General features: G+C 44.0%; 1 protein-coding gene across 2 annotated transcripts in view; it reads right to left on the reverse strand.

Moving 5' to 3' along the window:
- Positions 1-15,146, reverse strand: part of MRC1 (mannose receptor C-type 1) — a 122,714-nt gene that overhangs the window by 33,648 nt on the left and 73,920 nt on the right. For both annotated transcript variants that reach the window (XM_063452502.1, XM_063452501.1), the window contains exons 15-18: positions 13,576-13,720; positions 11,967-12,008; positions 10,995-11,158; positions 5,634-5,707 (exon numbers count right to left, since the gene is read on the reverse strand). In XM_063452502.1, coding sequence (XP_063308572.1) covers positions 5,634-5,707; positions 10,995-11,158; positions 11,967-12,008; positions 13,576-13,720 — 425 coding nt within the window. The remainder of the gene's footprint in view (positions 1-5,633; positions 5,708-10,994; positions 11,159-11,966; positions 12,009-13,575; positions 13,721-15,146) is intronic.

The raw sequence follows: 15,146 nt of genomic DNA on the forward strand, positions 1-15,146 counted from the left end.
ATCTTCTACAGCTTCCGCTCGGAACCTCGATGCACCATCCTCCTCCAGCTTAGCTTCGGGCACCTCTCAAGTTACCACTAGCCCGCCTGCCGCCACCACCAACACTAGCACCACAGCCGCTTCACTTGGTATGTCAGAGGAGTTATTTACACATCAGTTGGAAGAAATGAGTGATGTGCAACCATTATTGCCAGAGGATGTAGATAACAGGGATATGTCTCAGTCAGGCAGCATTACACACGTACAGTGTGATGATGATGATGTTGTACCCACTGCTGCTTCCTTTGCTGAGTTGTCAGATACAAGTGAAGCGGTTGATGATGACGATGCGTCCGTGGATGTCACGTGGGTGCCCGCAAGAAGAGAAGAAGAACAGGGGGAAAGTTCAGATAGGGAGACAGAGAGGAGGAGGAGGAGACGAGTTGGAAGCAGGGGGAGGTCGTCGCAAGTAGCTAGTGGCACAGTCAGACAGCATGCATCGGCACCCGGGGTCAGCCAGACAGCACGCCAATCAACGCATGCTGTTGCCACCACCAGAATGCCGTCATTGCAGAGCTCAGCAGTGTGGCATTTTTTTTGTGTGTCTGCCTCTGACAACAGCGATGCCATTTGCAACCTGTGCCAAAAGAAACTGAGTCGTGGGAAGTCCAACACCCACCTAGGTACAACTGCTTTGCGAAGGCACATGATCGCACATCACAAACGCCTATGGGATCAACACATGAGTACAAGCAGCACACAAACTCAAAGCCGCAAATTCTCCTCCTGGTCCAGCATCTTCAGCCACGTTAACCACTGCTGTCCTCCTTGCCCCCTCTCAACCATTCGCCCCTCTGTCTCTCGCCTTGAGCAGTTCCTGCTCATCTGCCCACAGTCAGGTGTCTGTCAAGGACATGTTTGAGCGTAAGAAGCCAATGTCACAAAGTCACCCCCTTGCCCAGCATCTGACAGCTGGCTTGACTGAACTCTTAGCCCGCCAGCTTTTACCATACAAGCTGGTGGAGTCTGAGGCGTTCAAAAAATTTGTAGCTATTGGGACACCGCAGTGGAAGGTACCCGGCCGAAATGTCTTTGCACAAAAGGCAATCCCCAACCTGTAATTGATTGTGCAAAAGGAAGTAATGGCATGTCTGGCACACAGTGTTGGGGCAAGGGTCCATCTGACCACTGATACCTGGTCTGCAAAGCATGGTCAGGGCAGGTATATCACCTACACTGCTCATTGGGTAAATCTGCTGACGGCTGCCAAGCATGGAATGCGTGGCTCTGCAGAGGAGTTGGTGACACCGCTATGACTTGCCGGCAGGCCTGCTGCCACCTCCTCTACTCCTCCTACTCCATCCTCTTCCATAACCTCCTCGGCTGAGTCCTCTTCTGCTGCTGCGTCTTGCTCCACGTCAACGGCACCCCCCCAGCTCCCCAGGTACTGTTCCACATCCTGGATACGGCAGTGTCACGCCGTCTTGGGGTTGACTTGCCTGAAAGCAGATAGTCACACCGGACCAGCACTCCTCTCCGCCCTGAACACACATGTGGATCAGTGGCTGACTCTGCACCAACTGGAGATCGGCAAAGTGGTTTGTGACAACGGAAGAAATTTGTTGGCGGCATTGCATTTGGGCAAGTTGACACATGTGCCGTGCATGGCACATGTGTGTAATCTGATCGTACAACGCTTTGTGCATTAGTACCCAGGCTTACAGTACGTCCTTAAGCAGGCCAGGAAGGTGTGTGGCCATTTCAGGCGTTCCTACACGGCCATGGCGCACTTTTCCGATATCCAGCGGCGAAACAACATGCCAGTGAGGCGCTTGATTTGCGACAGCCCGACATGTTGGAATTCAACACTCCTAATGTTTGACCGCCTGCTCCAACAAGAAAAAGCCATTAACGAGTATTTGTATGACCGGTGTGCTAGGACAGCCTCTGCGGAGCTGGGAACTTTTTTGCCACGTTACTGGACGCTCATGCGCAATGCCTGTAGGCTCATGCGTCCTTTTGAGGAGGTGACAAACCTAGTCAGTCGCACCGAAGGCACCATCAGCGACATCATACCATTTGTTTTCTTCCTGGAGCGTGCCCTGCGAAGAGTGCTGGATCAGGCCGTAGATGAGCGTGAAGAGGAAGAGTTGTGGTCACCATCACCACCAGAAACAGCCTTATCAGCATCGCTTGCTGGACCTGCGGCAACGCTGGAAGAGGATTGTGAGGAAGAGGAGTCAGAGGAGGAATGTGGCTTTGAGGAGGAGGAGGAAGACCAACCACAACAGGCATCCCAGGGTGCTCATTGTCACCTATCTGGTACCCGTGGTGTTGTACGTGGCTGGGGGGAAGAACATACCTTCAGAGAGATCACTGAGGACGAGGAACAGGACATGAGTAGCTCGGCATCCAACCTTGTGCAAATGGGGTCTTTTATGCTGTCGTGCTTGTTGAGGGACCCTCGTATAAAAGGCTGAAGGAGAACGACCTGTACTGGGTGTCCACGTTACTAGACCCCCGGTATAAGCAGAAAGTGGCTGAAATGTTACCGAATTACGGCAAGTCGGAAAGGATGCAGCAGTTCCAAAATCAATTAAAAAGTATGCTTTACACAGCGTATAAGGGTGATGTCACAGCACAACGGGAATCTAACAGGGGAGGAGGTGAAAGTAATCCTCCTCCTCCCACGACCACGCCGGCAAGGACAGGACGCTTTACAGACGTGTTGTTGATGGAGGACATGTGGAGCTTTTTAAGTCCTACGCATCGCCACAGCCCTTTGGGGTCCACCCTCAGAGAACGACTCGACCGACAGGTAGCAGACTACCTCGCCTTAACTGCAGATATCGACACTCTGAGGAGCGATGAACCCCTTGACTACTGGGTGTGCAGGCTTGACCTGTGGCCTGAGCTATCCCAATTTGCGATAGAACTTCTGGCCTGCCCCGCTTCAAGTGTCCTGTCAGAAAGGACCTTCAGTGCAGCAGGAGGTATTGTCACTGAGAAGAGAAGTCCCCTAGGTCAAAAAAGTCTAGATTACCTCACCTTTATTAAGATGAATGAGGGATGGATCCCGAAGGGACTGACCGTGGGCGATACATTCGACTAAAAAAAGCCTGATGAGGGGGACTACTTAACACACCACTCCTATCTGGTGGCACATTAGATTGCACGCGCAGTGCCCCAAATTTGAAGTAGGAGGACCGACCAAGCATCTTTTCCATCTCCCGCTTCCTAAAATCGATGCCTTATATACACGTCCCCTGATAGGGGACGTAACAGGGATTAAACTGATAAGAATAGTACTACTTAACACACCACTCCTATCTGGTGGCACATTAGATTGCACGCGCAGTGCCCTAAATTTGAAGTAGGAGGACCGACCAAGCATCTTTTTCTATCTCCCGCTTCCTAAAATCGATGCCTTATATACACGTCCCCTGATAGGGGACGTAACAGGGATTAAACTGATAGGAATAGTACTACTTAACACACCACTCCTATCTGGTGGCACATTAGATTGCACGTGCAGTGCCCTAAATTTGAAGTAGGAGGACCGACCAAGCATCTTTTTCTATCTCCCGCTTCCTAAAATCGATGCCTTATATACACGTCCCCTGATAGGGGACGTAACAGGGATTAAACTGATAAGAATAGTACTACTTAACACACCACTCCTATCTGGTGGCACATTAGATTGCACGCGCAGTGCCCCAAATTTGAAGTAGGAGGACCGACCAAGCATCTTTTTCCATCTCCCGCTTCCTAAAATCGATGCCTTATATACACGTCCCCTGATAGGGGACGTAACAGGGATTAAACTGATAGGAATAGTACTACTTAACACACCACTCCTATCTGGTGGCACATTAGATTGCACGCGCAGTGCCCCAAATTTGAAGTAGGAGGACCGACCAAGCATCTCTTTCCATCTCCCGCTTTCTAAAATCGATGCCTTATATACACGTCCCCTGATAGGGGACGTAACAGGGTTTAAACTGATAGGAATAGTACTACTTAACACACCACTCCTATCTGGTGACATATTAGAATGCACGCGCAGTGCCCCAAATTTGAAGTAGGAGGACCGACCAAGCATCTTTTTCCATCTCCCGCTTCCTAAAATCGATGCCTTATATACACGTCCCCTGATAGGGGACGTAACAGGGATTAAACTGATAAGAATAGTACTACTTAACACACTACTCCTATCTGGTGGCACATTAGATTGCCCGTGCAGTGCCCCAAATTTGAAGTAGGAGGACCGACCAAGCATCTTTTTCCATCTCCCGCTTCCTGGGTGGAGGAAGAGAGACCTTCAATGACATCAGTGAGGACAAGGAACGGGACATGGCTAGCTTGGTATCCAACCTTGTGCAAATGGGGAGTTTGCGGTTGTGCAAATGGACTGTTTGCAGTTGTTTGCGGTGCGTTAAACGGGGAGTTTGGTCTGTCACTGTGAAGCGGGCGTAACCCTTACACTACCTGATCGATACAACATCATAGCTGATGTTTTAAAGCACGTTATTCCAAACAATTTAGTAATGTTAGGTGATTTATGCCCTTTATGGATTAAAACCAGACTCTGCATCAACTATGTAATTTTCCATGGGAGTTTTGCCATGGATCCCCCTCCGGCAAGCCACAGTCCAGGTGTTAGTCCCCTTGAAACAACTTTTCCATCACTATTGTGGCCACTACTGTGGGTTTTAAAATTTGCCTGCCCATTGAAGTCTATGGCCGTTCGCCCGATTCGCCCGTTCGCGTACATTTGCGGAAGTTTGCGTTCGCCATTCGCAAACCGAAAATTTTATGTTCGCGACATCACTTATTGTATCAATTTATCAGTTGAGGTTTGTAACTAGTGGGACTACACCCAAAGGGAAGATAGTATGCTTCCTATTAAAGTGTACCCAATAAAAAATTACGATCTGGTTAAGAATTAGAGGTAGAGAAATGCTAATATAATAGCTTTTAAATCTTGGAGTTTAAATAGCACTAGTTTATACTGTGCCTTTGTGGGCACCCAATCTTCAAGGTAAACTAAGTAGCTCTATCTTATTAAGCTCCATGAAATCGGCTCGGTGCTCCCATTCTGCAAACAGTATTACTTAGCTATCGTTTCCAGAGGTATAACCTCTGCACACCCATAAAGCTTTGTAAGTTATTGCAAGAGAGTACCGTAAACCGTGCCCCGACACGTGTTTCACCAGGCAGGCTCTTCTTCTGAAAGCTTTGTGAAGAAGAGCCTGCCTGGCGAAACATGTGTCGGGGAACGGCTTCCGGTACTCTCTTGCAATAACTTACAAAGCATTCAGAAGAAGAGCCTGCCTGGCGAAACATGTGTTGATATTTTCAGCTCAACTATTTTAGCTTTTTGTTTTAATGAATACATCCAGTTGAATATATCAGAGAGCTTGCTGTGTGGCTGTAGAATAATCATTTTATCTCCCAGAATTGATTGGATTTTTGTTATTACATTTTAGTATCCCTTCGCATGCACTTTGATGGAGGTATTGAAACCAACAGGACTAGTTTAGGTATATACCAAACATGCGTCCCTTTTTGCAATCCTTTTTTTGAAGCATTAATAAAGTTATTAAAGCATGTGAACGAAAAGTAAATCATTTAGATGTAATCCATGCACTTACTTAAATTCTGCATCCAGTCCTAGTCTCATCCCAATGTAATATGAAGAGTGCTTAGAATTTCCTTTCTTAAGAATCTTTGGAGTATAAAAAATAGAGAAAGTATTCAGTTAAAAAAACAAAACAATTCATTAATAAAAATATTCTAAACCAAACAATACATTATTTAAAGACAATAATTAAATGCAAACCCCCCCCCCCCCCCCACAAAAACGTAACACACAATATCTCTGGAAGCGATAGCTAAGTAATACCTATATAAATATATATACTGTATATACTTGAGGATGAGTCGAGTTTTTCAGCACATTTTTTGTGCTTGAAAACCCCCACTCGACTTATACTCGAGTCAATGTCTGTATTATGACAACTTACATTGCCATAATACAGACCAGGACCGCCAGGCTCATTACAAACCCGGCAATCCTGTTGGAGGCTGGCAGAGAGCTGTTACTTACCTTTCCTGCAGCTCCTGTCAGCTCCCTTCTCCTCCGGTCCGGTCAGCTCCCCTGTCAGCTCCACTGTAAATCTCAGCTGTGGGGTCAGAGCGTTGCCACGGGTTACCGTGGCAACGCTGCGCGGCACTCAGACCGCGAGACTTACAGTGGAGGAGAAGGGAGCTGACCGGAACGCAGGAGAAGGGAGCTGACAGGAGCTGCAGGAAAGGTAAGTTACAGCTCGCTGACAGCCCCCCTCCTACACAGCCCATGCCACTAGACCCCCTCCCTGGTCAGCTAATAAGCAGGGAAGGTGGACGGAAATAAATAAATAAAAATTTAAATAATAATATAAGAAAATAAAAATATTCATAATATAAAAAAAAATAAAAAATAATTTTAAAAAATGCCCACCCCCCACCAAGGCTCTGCATCACACACACACACTGCATTCATTCACACACACACTGCACTCATACACACACACACACTGCATTCATACACACACACACACACACAATGCATTCATACACACACACACACTGCATTCATACACACACACACACACACACACACAAGGCTTCCGAGCTGGACTGGACTAACAATGGGTTAATCTCAGCATTCAAAAAGGGTCTCTCAGAGACTATACTAGATGAGATGAGATATCCGCTAAAGAATTACCTAAGAGTCTTAACAAATTTATTACGTTTGACATGCATATTGATAATAGGTTAAAACTCAGAGAAGTCACCAGAAGCAAGACCAGACGTATGGCTATGTCCCTAGCACCTCAATTCTCTAAACCTGTTTTGTCTAACGTCCCTGTGCAGTCCAAACCCGAACCTATGCAGTTGGGGGTCACTAGACTGTCGGAGGCCGAAAAACAGTATAGGAGAAGGCAGGGGTTATGCCTACATTGCGGTAGAAAGGGACATATGATAACTAATTGCCCAGTGCGTCCGGAAAACTTTCGCACCTAAGAACCTTAAGGGGACAGATCTTAGGTGTGATGGAGTTGTCCTCTAACAAAAACAAAAGTAGATTCCTCCTTGAGGTATCTATTTCCCTTGATAACAAGAAGTTTTCTTGCAGTGCCCTAATGGACTCAGGTGCTGCTGGAAATTTTATTGATGTCCAGTTTATTAGGGGTAATGAGATACCGGTCAGGGAGAGACCTACGCCGCTAGCTGTAGAGGCTATTGATGGTAGACCACTCACACAACCGCTTATAACCCACAAAACTGTCCCTATTATGATCTCTATTGGGGCCATCCATAGGGAGGAGATGATGTTTCAGGTTATTACTTCTCCATCATGTCCTATCATATTAGGGTTTCCGTGGCTGAGTAAACACAATCCCTATATTGACTGGGCTAATGGGGAGATATTAGAATGGGGTAAAGAGTGTATGGGGAGATGTATAAAACCAATACTAAAGAGATTGTATACTATTGACCTTCCCACTGCCACTCCCCAAACTCCTGGAGTTCCCATACAATACCGAGAACTTCAGGAGGTGTTTAACAAGGCTCAATCCGATGTATTGCCTCCCCACAGAGCATATGACTGTGCCATTAACCTGTTTCCAGGCGCTATGCCACCTAAGGGGGCAGTTTATGCCTTATCTCCCAGGAGAGTAAAATAATGGAGGAATACATCAAAGAATCCTTGAGGAAAGGGCACATAAGGAAGTCATCCTCACCAGCTGGTGCAGGATTCTTTTTTGTTGAGAAAAAGGGTGGTGAGTTACGCCCTTGCATAGACTACAGGGCACTTAATAAAATCACTGTAAAAAATGCATACCCTATCCCAATCATTTCCGAATTGTTCAATAGACTTCAGGGAGCTAAAGTATTTACTAAGCTTGACCCTAGGATCGCTTACAATTTGGTTAGAAATAAAGAGAATCATGAGTGGAAGACGGCATTTAATACCCGTAGTGCACACTATGAATATCTGGTAATGCCATTTAGGTTATGCAACGCCCCGGCCGTATTCCAAGACTTTAGAAATGATGTACTCCGGGAATTCATTTACTCATTAGTCTTGGTTTATTTGGATGATATTTTGGTGTATTCCCCTGATATTCAAACTCACCACTCCCATGTGAAACAGGTTCTGCAGACGTTGTTGAAAAATAAACTTTATTATGAATTAGAAAAGTGCATATTTAACCAGCCTGAAGTCCACTTTTTGGCTTACAACATCTCTGCATCGGGATTTCAAATGGATCCTAAAAAACTAGAGGCTGTACTACACTGGTCATTACACTCTGGTTTAAAAGCCATTCAAAGGTTTTTTTGGTTTTGCCAACTATTACAGAAGATTCATCAAGGGATTTTCTTCTGTAATAGCCCCAATCACTAATATGACTCGCAAAGGGGTTAGTAGCACGGTATGGTCCAAAGAGGCTGTGAATGCTTTTGAGACTCTTAAACAAAGATTTGCTTCTGCGGACATACTAAAACATCCCGACACCAGTAAACCTTTTATATTGGAGGTTGATGCATCCGAGACAGGGGTAGGGGCTGTTTTCTCTCAGAGAGAAAGCCAGGGAACACCATTGCATCCTTGTGGCTACTTCCCCAGAAAGATGTCTCCTGCTGAGCGCAACTACGATATTGGCAATAGAGAACTGTTGGCCATTATTCTTGCCCTCAAGGAGTGGCAACATCTTTTGGAGGGTTCCAAGGACCCCCTGTTGATCATAACTGACCACAAAAATCTGGCATATATAGGGGATGCCAAACGTTTGTCTTCTAGACAGGCTAGATGGTCACTGTTCCTTTCACGTTTTAACTTCCTCATTACTTATAGACCTGGTTCGAAAAATACCAAGGCTGATGCCTTGTCCAGGCAATTTGATAATGAATCAGCTCCGGAACAGGTGACATCTCCTATTATTCCGCCAGAGTGTATTATTGCTACTACTGTCCTCTCACTGTCTTCTCCACTGCTTGGCACCATACTGGAGGCCCAGCCTCAGGCGCCCAGTGGTAAACCGTGTGATAAACTGTTCGTTCCCCTATGTGAAAGGGTTAATATCATGAAAGTGTTCCATGACAATATAACTGCTGGACACCCGGGCATCAATAAGTCCACTGCCGCAATCACTAGATCATTTTGGTGGGATTCACTCAGGAAAGATGTAAAGGAGTATGTGTAGGCATGTTCTGTGTGTGCAGTTTCTAAGGTGACTCATGTACTTCCTTGTGGCCTGTTGCAGCCTCTTCCTGTTCCTGAGATTCCATGGTCCCACTTATCCATGGACTTTATTGTTGAGCTTCCTAGCTCTGCTGGGTTCACTACTATTCTCATGGTTGTAGACCGATTTTCTAAGATGGCTCACTTCATTCCTCTCAAGAAGTTGCCATCTTCGCAAGAATTGGTCCTAATTTTCATATGTGAAATTGTCCGTTTGCATGGCATCCCTCACAATATTGTGTCTGATAGGGACTCTCAGTTTGTGTCCAGGTTCTGGAGGGCGTTCAGTAAACAATTGGGGATTGATCTCTCCTTCTCCTCCTCCTACCATCCACAGACCAATGGTACAGCTGAGAGGGCTAACCAGTCATTAGAAGTTTATTTGCGTTGTTTTATTAATGGCACACAGGACAATTGGTCCGAACTACTCCCGTGGGCCGAGTTTGCTAGAAACAATGCTGTTCATGACTCCTCTGGGCACAGTCCATTTTTTGTCAATAATGGTAGGCATCCTATGGTTCTCCCTGCGGTATTTTCTGATACTGCCATTCCTGCTCTGGATGAGCGTCTGGCCTCCATTCGGGATACCTGGGTTAAGGTTCAAACTGCTCTAGGGGCTGCTGCTGAACGTTTCAAACATATTGCTGATAAGCGTAGGAGTGCCAACCCGGTGTACCAAGTGGGGGACCGGGTTTGGTTGTCATCTCGCAACATCAAGCTTAAGGTCCCTAGCATGAAGTTTGCCCCCAGATTCCTTGGTCTCTACAGAGTGCTTCGTAGGATCAATCCAGTGTCTTACTCTCTGTCTCTTCCTGCATCTTTAGGTATTCCCAACACTTTTCATGTGTCCTTACTCAAACCTCTTGTCTGCAATAGATATACTGTTCCTTGTGTTCCTCCCCCTCCCGTGGTGGTGGGTGGTCAGGAGGAGTATGAGGTATCTTCTTCTTTACAGTACTTGGTTGTTTGGAAAGGTTACGGTCCTGCTGATCGTTCTTGGGTTTCGGCTCCTGACCTGCATGCAGGCCGTAAGATCCGCACTTTTCACGCCAAATTTCCTCTCAAAACTGGTCCTGCCCGCCCGGTGGGCGTTTTTCAGGTGGCGGTAATGTCACGTATTCATCCGCTTATAGAAATGTGGTTAATGACATTTACTGTCCACACAGGAAAAGTTGTGCCAAGCAGCAACCTAATCCACAGAAGGGTTATGCTGAGCAGCAATTATGCAAATGAAACCTGGTAACTGACTTTGGGGTCAAAGGCCGGTTACAGCCTATCAGAACTAAAGGAGGGGTATTTAGGCCCAGTTCTCATCCTGCTCAGTGCCCTGTCATGGTTTCCCTTGTGGTTGTCCGAGAGCGCGTTCCTGTTATTAGTTTTCTACCTGGTTTTTGACTTTGGCTTTGTTTATTGACTTCTCTATATTCTGGTATCCTGACTCCTGGCTTTCCTCATCGCTGCGTCCCTTTCTGTGTTCCCTGACCTCGGCTAGTATTTTTGACTATTCTATGTACGTTAAATCCGGCCATTCTAAGGACCGGTAATACGTTACTTATTTGTCATCCGTGCTATACAGTTCTACGTGCTGGATCAAACAGTAATCCTGACAACTTATACTCGAGTATATGCGGCATATGCGGCTGCGGCTTGAGATGGGATTTTACAGTACTTATTAACTATGGAATTATATATATCATCAATGTTACTGTAATATATAGCTTACATATCTCCAAAGAAATTTTCTTTCTGTTTCGCTTGTAATTACAACGAGGTCTCCAAAATTCTTTTTACAGAATTCCCTTCCTTTTTCCATTGGCACTTCATCAGTGCCTAGATAATATTGTGTATCCTCTTTAATTAGCCATCCATCAGGGCCAACCTCAAAATCTGAAATATAGAAAGGTAAGTCTTAATAACACCTTGGGTACGGTAAGGTAATCTCCTGCTCTGCTAATAGGCTTCTAGACCCCACAGGAGCCTCTTGTGTGTGATTAAAATTCACTATACAGATCAGGAAATAAAAACTTCTAATGCAAGTTAACAACTGATTGAAATTTAAACATGTTCCATGTAGACTGTGTGAGTCACAGCCAGAGGAGATGTACCAAGGGCTGCATAAACAGAAACAAAAGTGATTTACCTCCTCTACTGCAGGGAAGTGAGCAGTGAGTCTGCAGGATATGATTTATACACCCACACTGCTTACTTAAGCTAAACTTGTTTTGATGCCTGAAGAGTCCCTTTAATATTTAAAGATATATAACAGTGAAGCAGTTATTACATGGACATGTCTTCAGAACCCTGATATGCCATTTTCTGCTAAAAAAAAAAAAAATGTATGTGTATCCTGCACATTATTTTAAAATTAGATTTCAGGCTAGTGTTAGGATTTGGCCTAGTTACGGCACCGTGGAACATATGTACTCATGTGCCTGAGACTGGAGGGAGGTATGCTGCTCGGCAGTAACTGTCTTTTGTTGTTGCCACCATTCATTCAGCAGGATTGGATTGGAGTTGAGCTGTGTTATAGAATTATAGTGTTTCTGTCTCCTCAGCATCTTATCTGCGATATAAATGCCTAGAGAAGACTGAATTAAAATGGCAGCAGCTTTGAAAATGAATGGATGGAAAACATTTACATAAAGTAAAGAATGCAATATAAATATGCTTGAAAACAGAACAAAGTAATACATGCCTGGAGTTGGAGGGCCTGTTGGTTCTGGTTTTAAGATTGCACCTGAAAGCAAAATAATGTTATTAATTTAGGTAAATATAAGACATATAACTAGAAAGTACAAACTTATAAGTTTAGGTTTACTAAAAAAAAATCTATTTACAGTATGTTGTGTTCTGTATTCAAGTCAATCTGTGTTCAATAACTTTAAAACCTCTGCACCCAGGATGTCTTAGCTGTCAGTCCCATTGCAGACTGCCATTTTTGTTTGGCATACTTATTATCCTTAAAAATGTGCACAGCAACATCAGGACAAATGCTGTGGACTCTACGTCTCCCAATGCACACTAGGAAAGGCCTGTAATTAGCTGACATTTTTTTATGTTGTTGTTTTTTTTGTTTTTTTACCGTAACGCTAAAATAAATTTAATGGCATACAATAAACTTTCAGAAACATACATATACAATAGAAGAAAAACTAAAAATAACAACATGTACAAATATAATAAAATGATCATATACAAAAAAAAATTTTTTCCGAAACATATGTATAACATAAGGCAATTAGCAATTTTTGTTTTGCTTGAAGAAACAAATTGGTGTGAGATTGCATTACTACCACTAGAGGTCAGTAATATCTTGAATAATTGAAAATATTTGTATTTGTGTTACTCTGTTACAGTGCTAGAACCTATGGTACTAGACCACAATTGGTACATATCCTTCTTAATTTTTTTTTGTAGTTAAGTAATCAGTCTTTAATTCCAGTCTTCAAATAAAGTGTGGAAGTATTTTGTAAAGGCACTGAATCAAATGCAGACCATGTTTAAATCATAGCAGCTGTGTATATAATTATAATTCTATTCAATTAGTCTAATTTGTACTGCACGTAAAGTGACATTCTTCCCTGCCTACAGCAAGGCGGGCACTTTGTGCCTCCCCCATTTCTGCACACACTCCCAGCCATACACATAGATACAAACTCCTAGACACAAACATATTCCTAGAAATACTCACACACTCTCAAAGTATTTCCGTTAACACCTTGGTGGTGGCACAGCACAGCAGCAACGTTGTCCTTCCCTCCACATCCGTAATCAGTTGCTTTGAATTGCTGCCAATGCATACTTTTGCAAATAACTCTGATAATATCTATACTTAACTCACAAGGCTCCTTCCTCTTACAGAAACAGGCATTGCATAAATATCATTAAAATAAAGGGTGATATTTCAACATATGTTTGTAGCTTGTGACAAAGTCCTCCAATGTATGTCCACTCCCCTCCAAATGCTAAAACATGCTGCCTATGTGAATCTCTTTTAAATGTTATTTTACTTAAGGTACTGGGTATACATAGATTGGAGAGCGAAAAAACGAGTATACATGGGATTGGGAAGAAAAGGTTAAAATTCACTAGCACACATAATTTTCATAAGTAAACTAAAATGTACTTTTCATAAATTAACTAGATGTTTGTAGATCTGTTGAACCTTTAGATTAACTGTTAGGTAAACTGCAAGATAAAAAAATTTCACTTTGGTGTCCCTTTAAAAACAGATGTATTTTACCATTCAAAATATTTTTTTAGCACTTTCAAATTTGTTGCCACCCACAAATCCCATGAAGTACCTTTTCTCAGCTCACAAATCCAATCTGATGGAGAGTCACAATGTCTGTCATTCCAAGATAAGCGATAATCAGCACTTAGCTCTCCGCAAAGTTCCATCCCTTGGTAATTGTTAGGCTCTCCATATGCCCAATTTTCATAGGACAACTATGGCAAAAATTCAATTAAATTAACTTAAAAAAAAAATACAATTATAATTTCTTCTTGTCAAAGACTGATTTGGAGTATGGAAGTCTCTAAATTACTTTCTAATATTTATGTGCAGAATAGTCTTATACTGGATTTAATATAGATTAATGAAGCCAATGAATTCAACAAAGGTTTGGAAATACATAAAGCCATTCTACAGAACAAATTTGTAAAATTAGTATGACTTTTCAGTATAATTTTTCCAGTACTTTGATCACAGCACTTCAACAATTAAATGAACACTGTAGTACTAAGAATACATACATATGTTCCTAACACTATATATAGTTTTTTGGAGTGTGGTTTTTCTTTATTAATTTGTAATTTTATTAAAGACACGGAGGCGAGTATTATGCTTCTCTTTCTTTAATTTTCCCTCAGCAGCGAAGAGAGAAATGAGTGAAAAGAGAAAAAACATATCATTAACATATATACATATTCAACATATTCCATAGTGCTACATAAGGGAACCTCCCCCTTCCAGTATATAAGGTGTAGCACTCTCTTCCTCTTCCTCTTTCTTCGCTGCTCCCTCAGACCAGCTAAGTACCTTCATTGACTATTTTATATTATTGTCATTTGTATCTTCATTGACTGTCCCTGTTCTTCTGCAGGGCTTGTTCCTAATTCATTTATTCCTATTATATACTTTTACTGCTGTGTTTCTTCTATCCTGTGGGGTGGGCTCAGGTCCCTCTCTTCTCTCTGGGCTGTTTTGACCCGGCCCGTTTTCGCCCGGGTCCCTGGGCTCTTTGAGTGCCCCTGGCATTCTCCCCACCCCCCCATAGCCGTTTTCGGCACCCTTAGACTCCCGCCGGCGGCTTACCCGAGCGGTTTTCTCTCTTCTCCGGTTCCGCCGCGCGCACGTTCTGCGCATGCGCGGAAGACGCGCGGCGGCCATTTTGTTGGTTTCTTGTCGCCGGTTGTGCCGGCGGCCATTTTAAGACCTTTTTTCGCGGCGTTTTTTGCTGTATTGCTCCGTGGAGGCTGCATGCTCCCTGCTCCTGCTCCTATACCGGGTATTTCTCTCCTGCTCTGTCCTTTGTGCGTGGGTTAATCAATCCAGCATCTATCCCTGTCCTATACTCTCGGTATTTGCACTATATTATCTATAATTATGCAGTCTGCCTGCGGTGATTTAATTTCTCACCCTGTCCCCCCTAGGGGTACCACAGGTTCTGACTCCCAGGCTGACTCTAATCTTATAGGCTCTGAGGAGTTTCAAAGCCTCCTGGACACCACTATGTCCACCTCCATTAACAAGGCCATCTCCTCGGCCATGGGAGCTATGTCCTCTAGCATCTCCCTGTCCATCTCTCAGGCCCTTAGGCAGGCCCTCCCTGCCCAGTCTGGGCCAGGACACTCTCCCATCTCCCCTGAAGGG

This window comes from Pelobates fuscus, chromosome 4 (genome assembly GCF_036172605.1).
Source record: "Pelobates fuscus isolate aPelFus1 chromosome 4, aPelFus1.pri, whole genome shotgun sequence".
Classification (NCBI taxonomy): domain Eukaryota; kingdom Metazoa; phylum Chordata; class Amphibia; order Anura; family Pelobatidae; genus Pelobates; species Pelobates fuscus.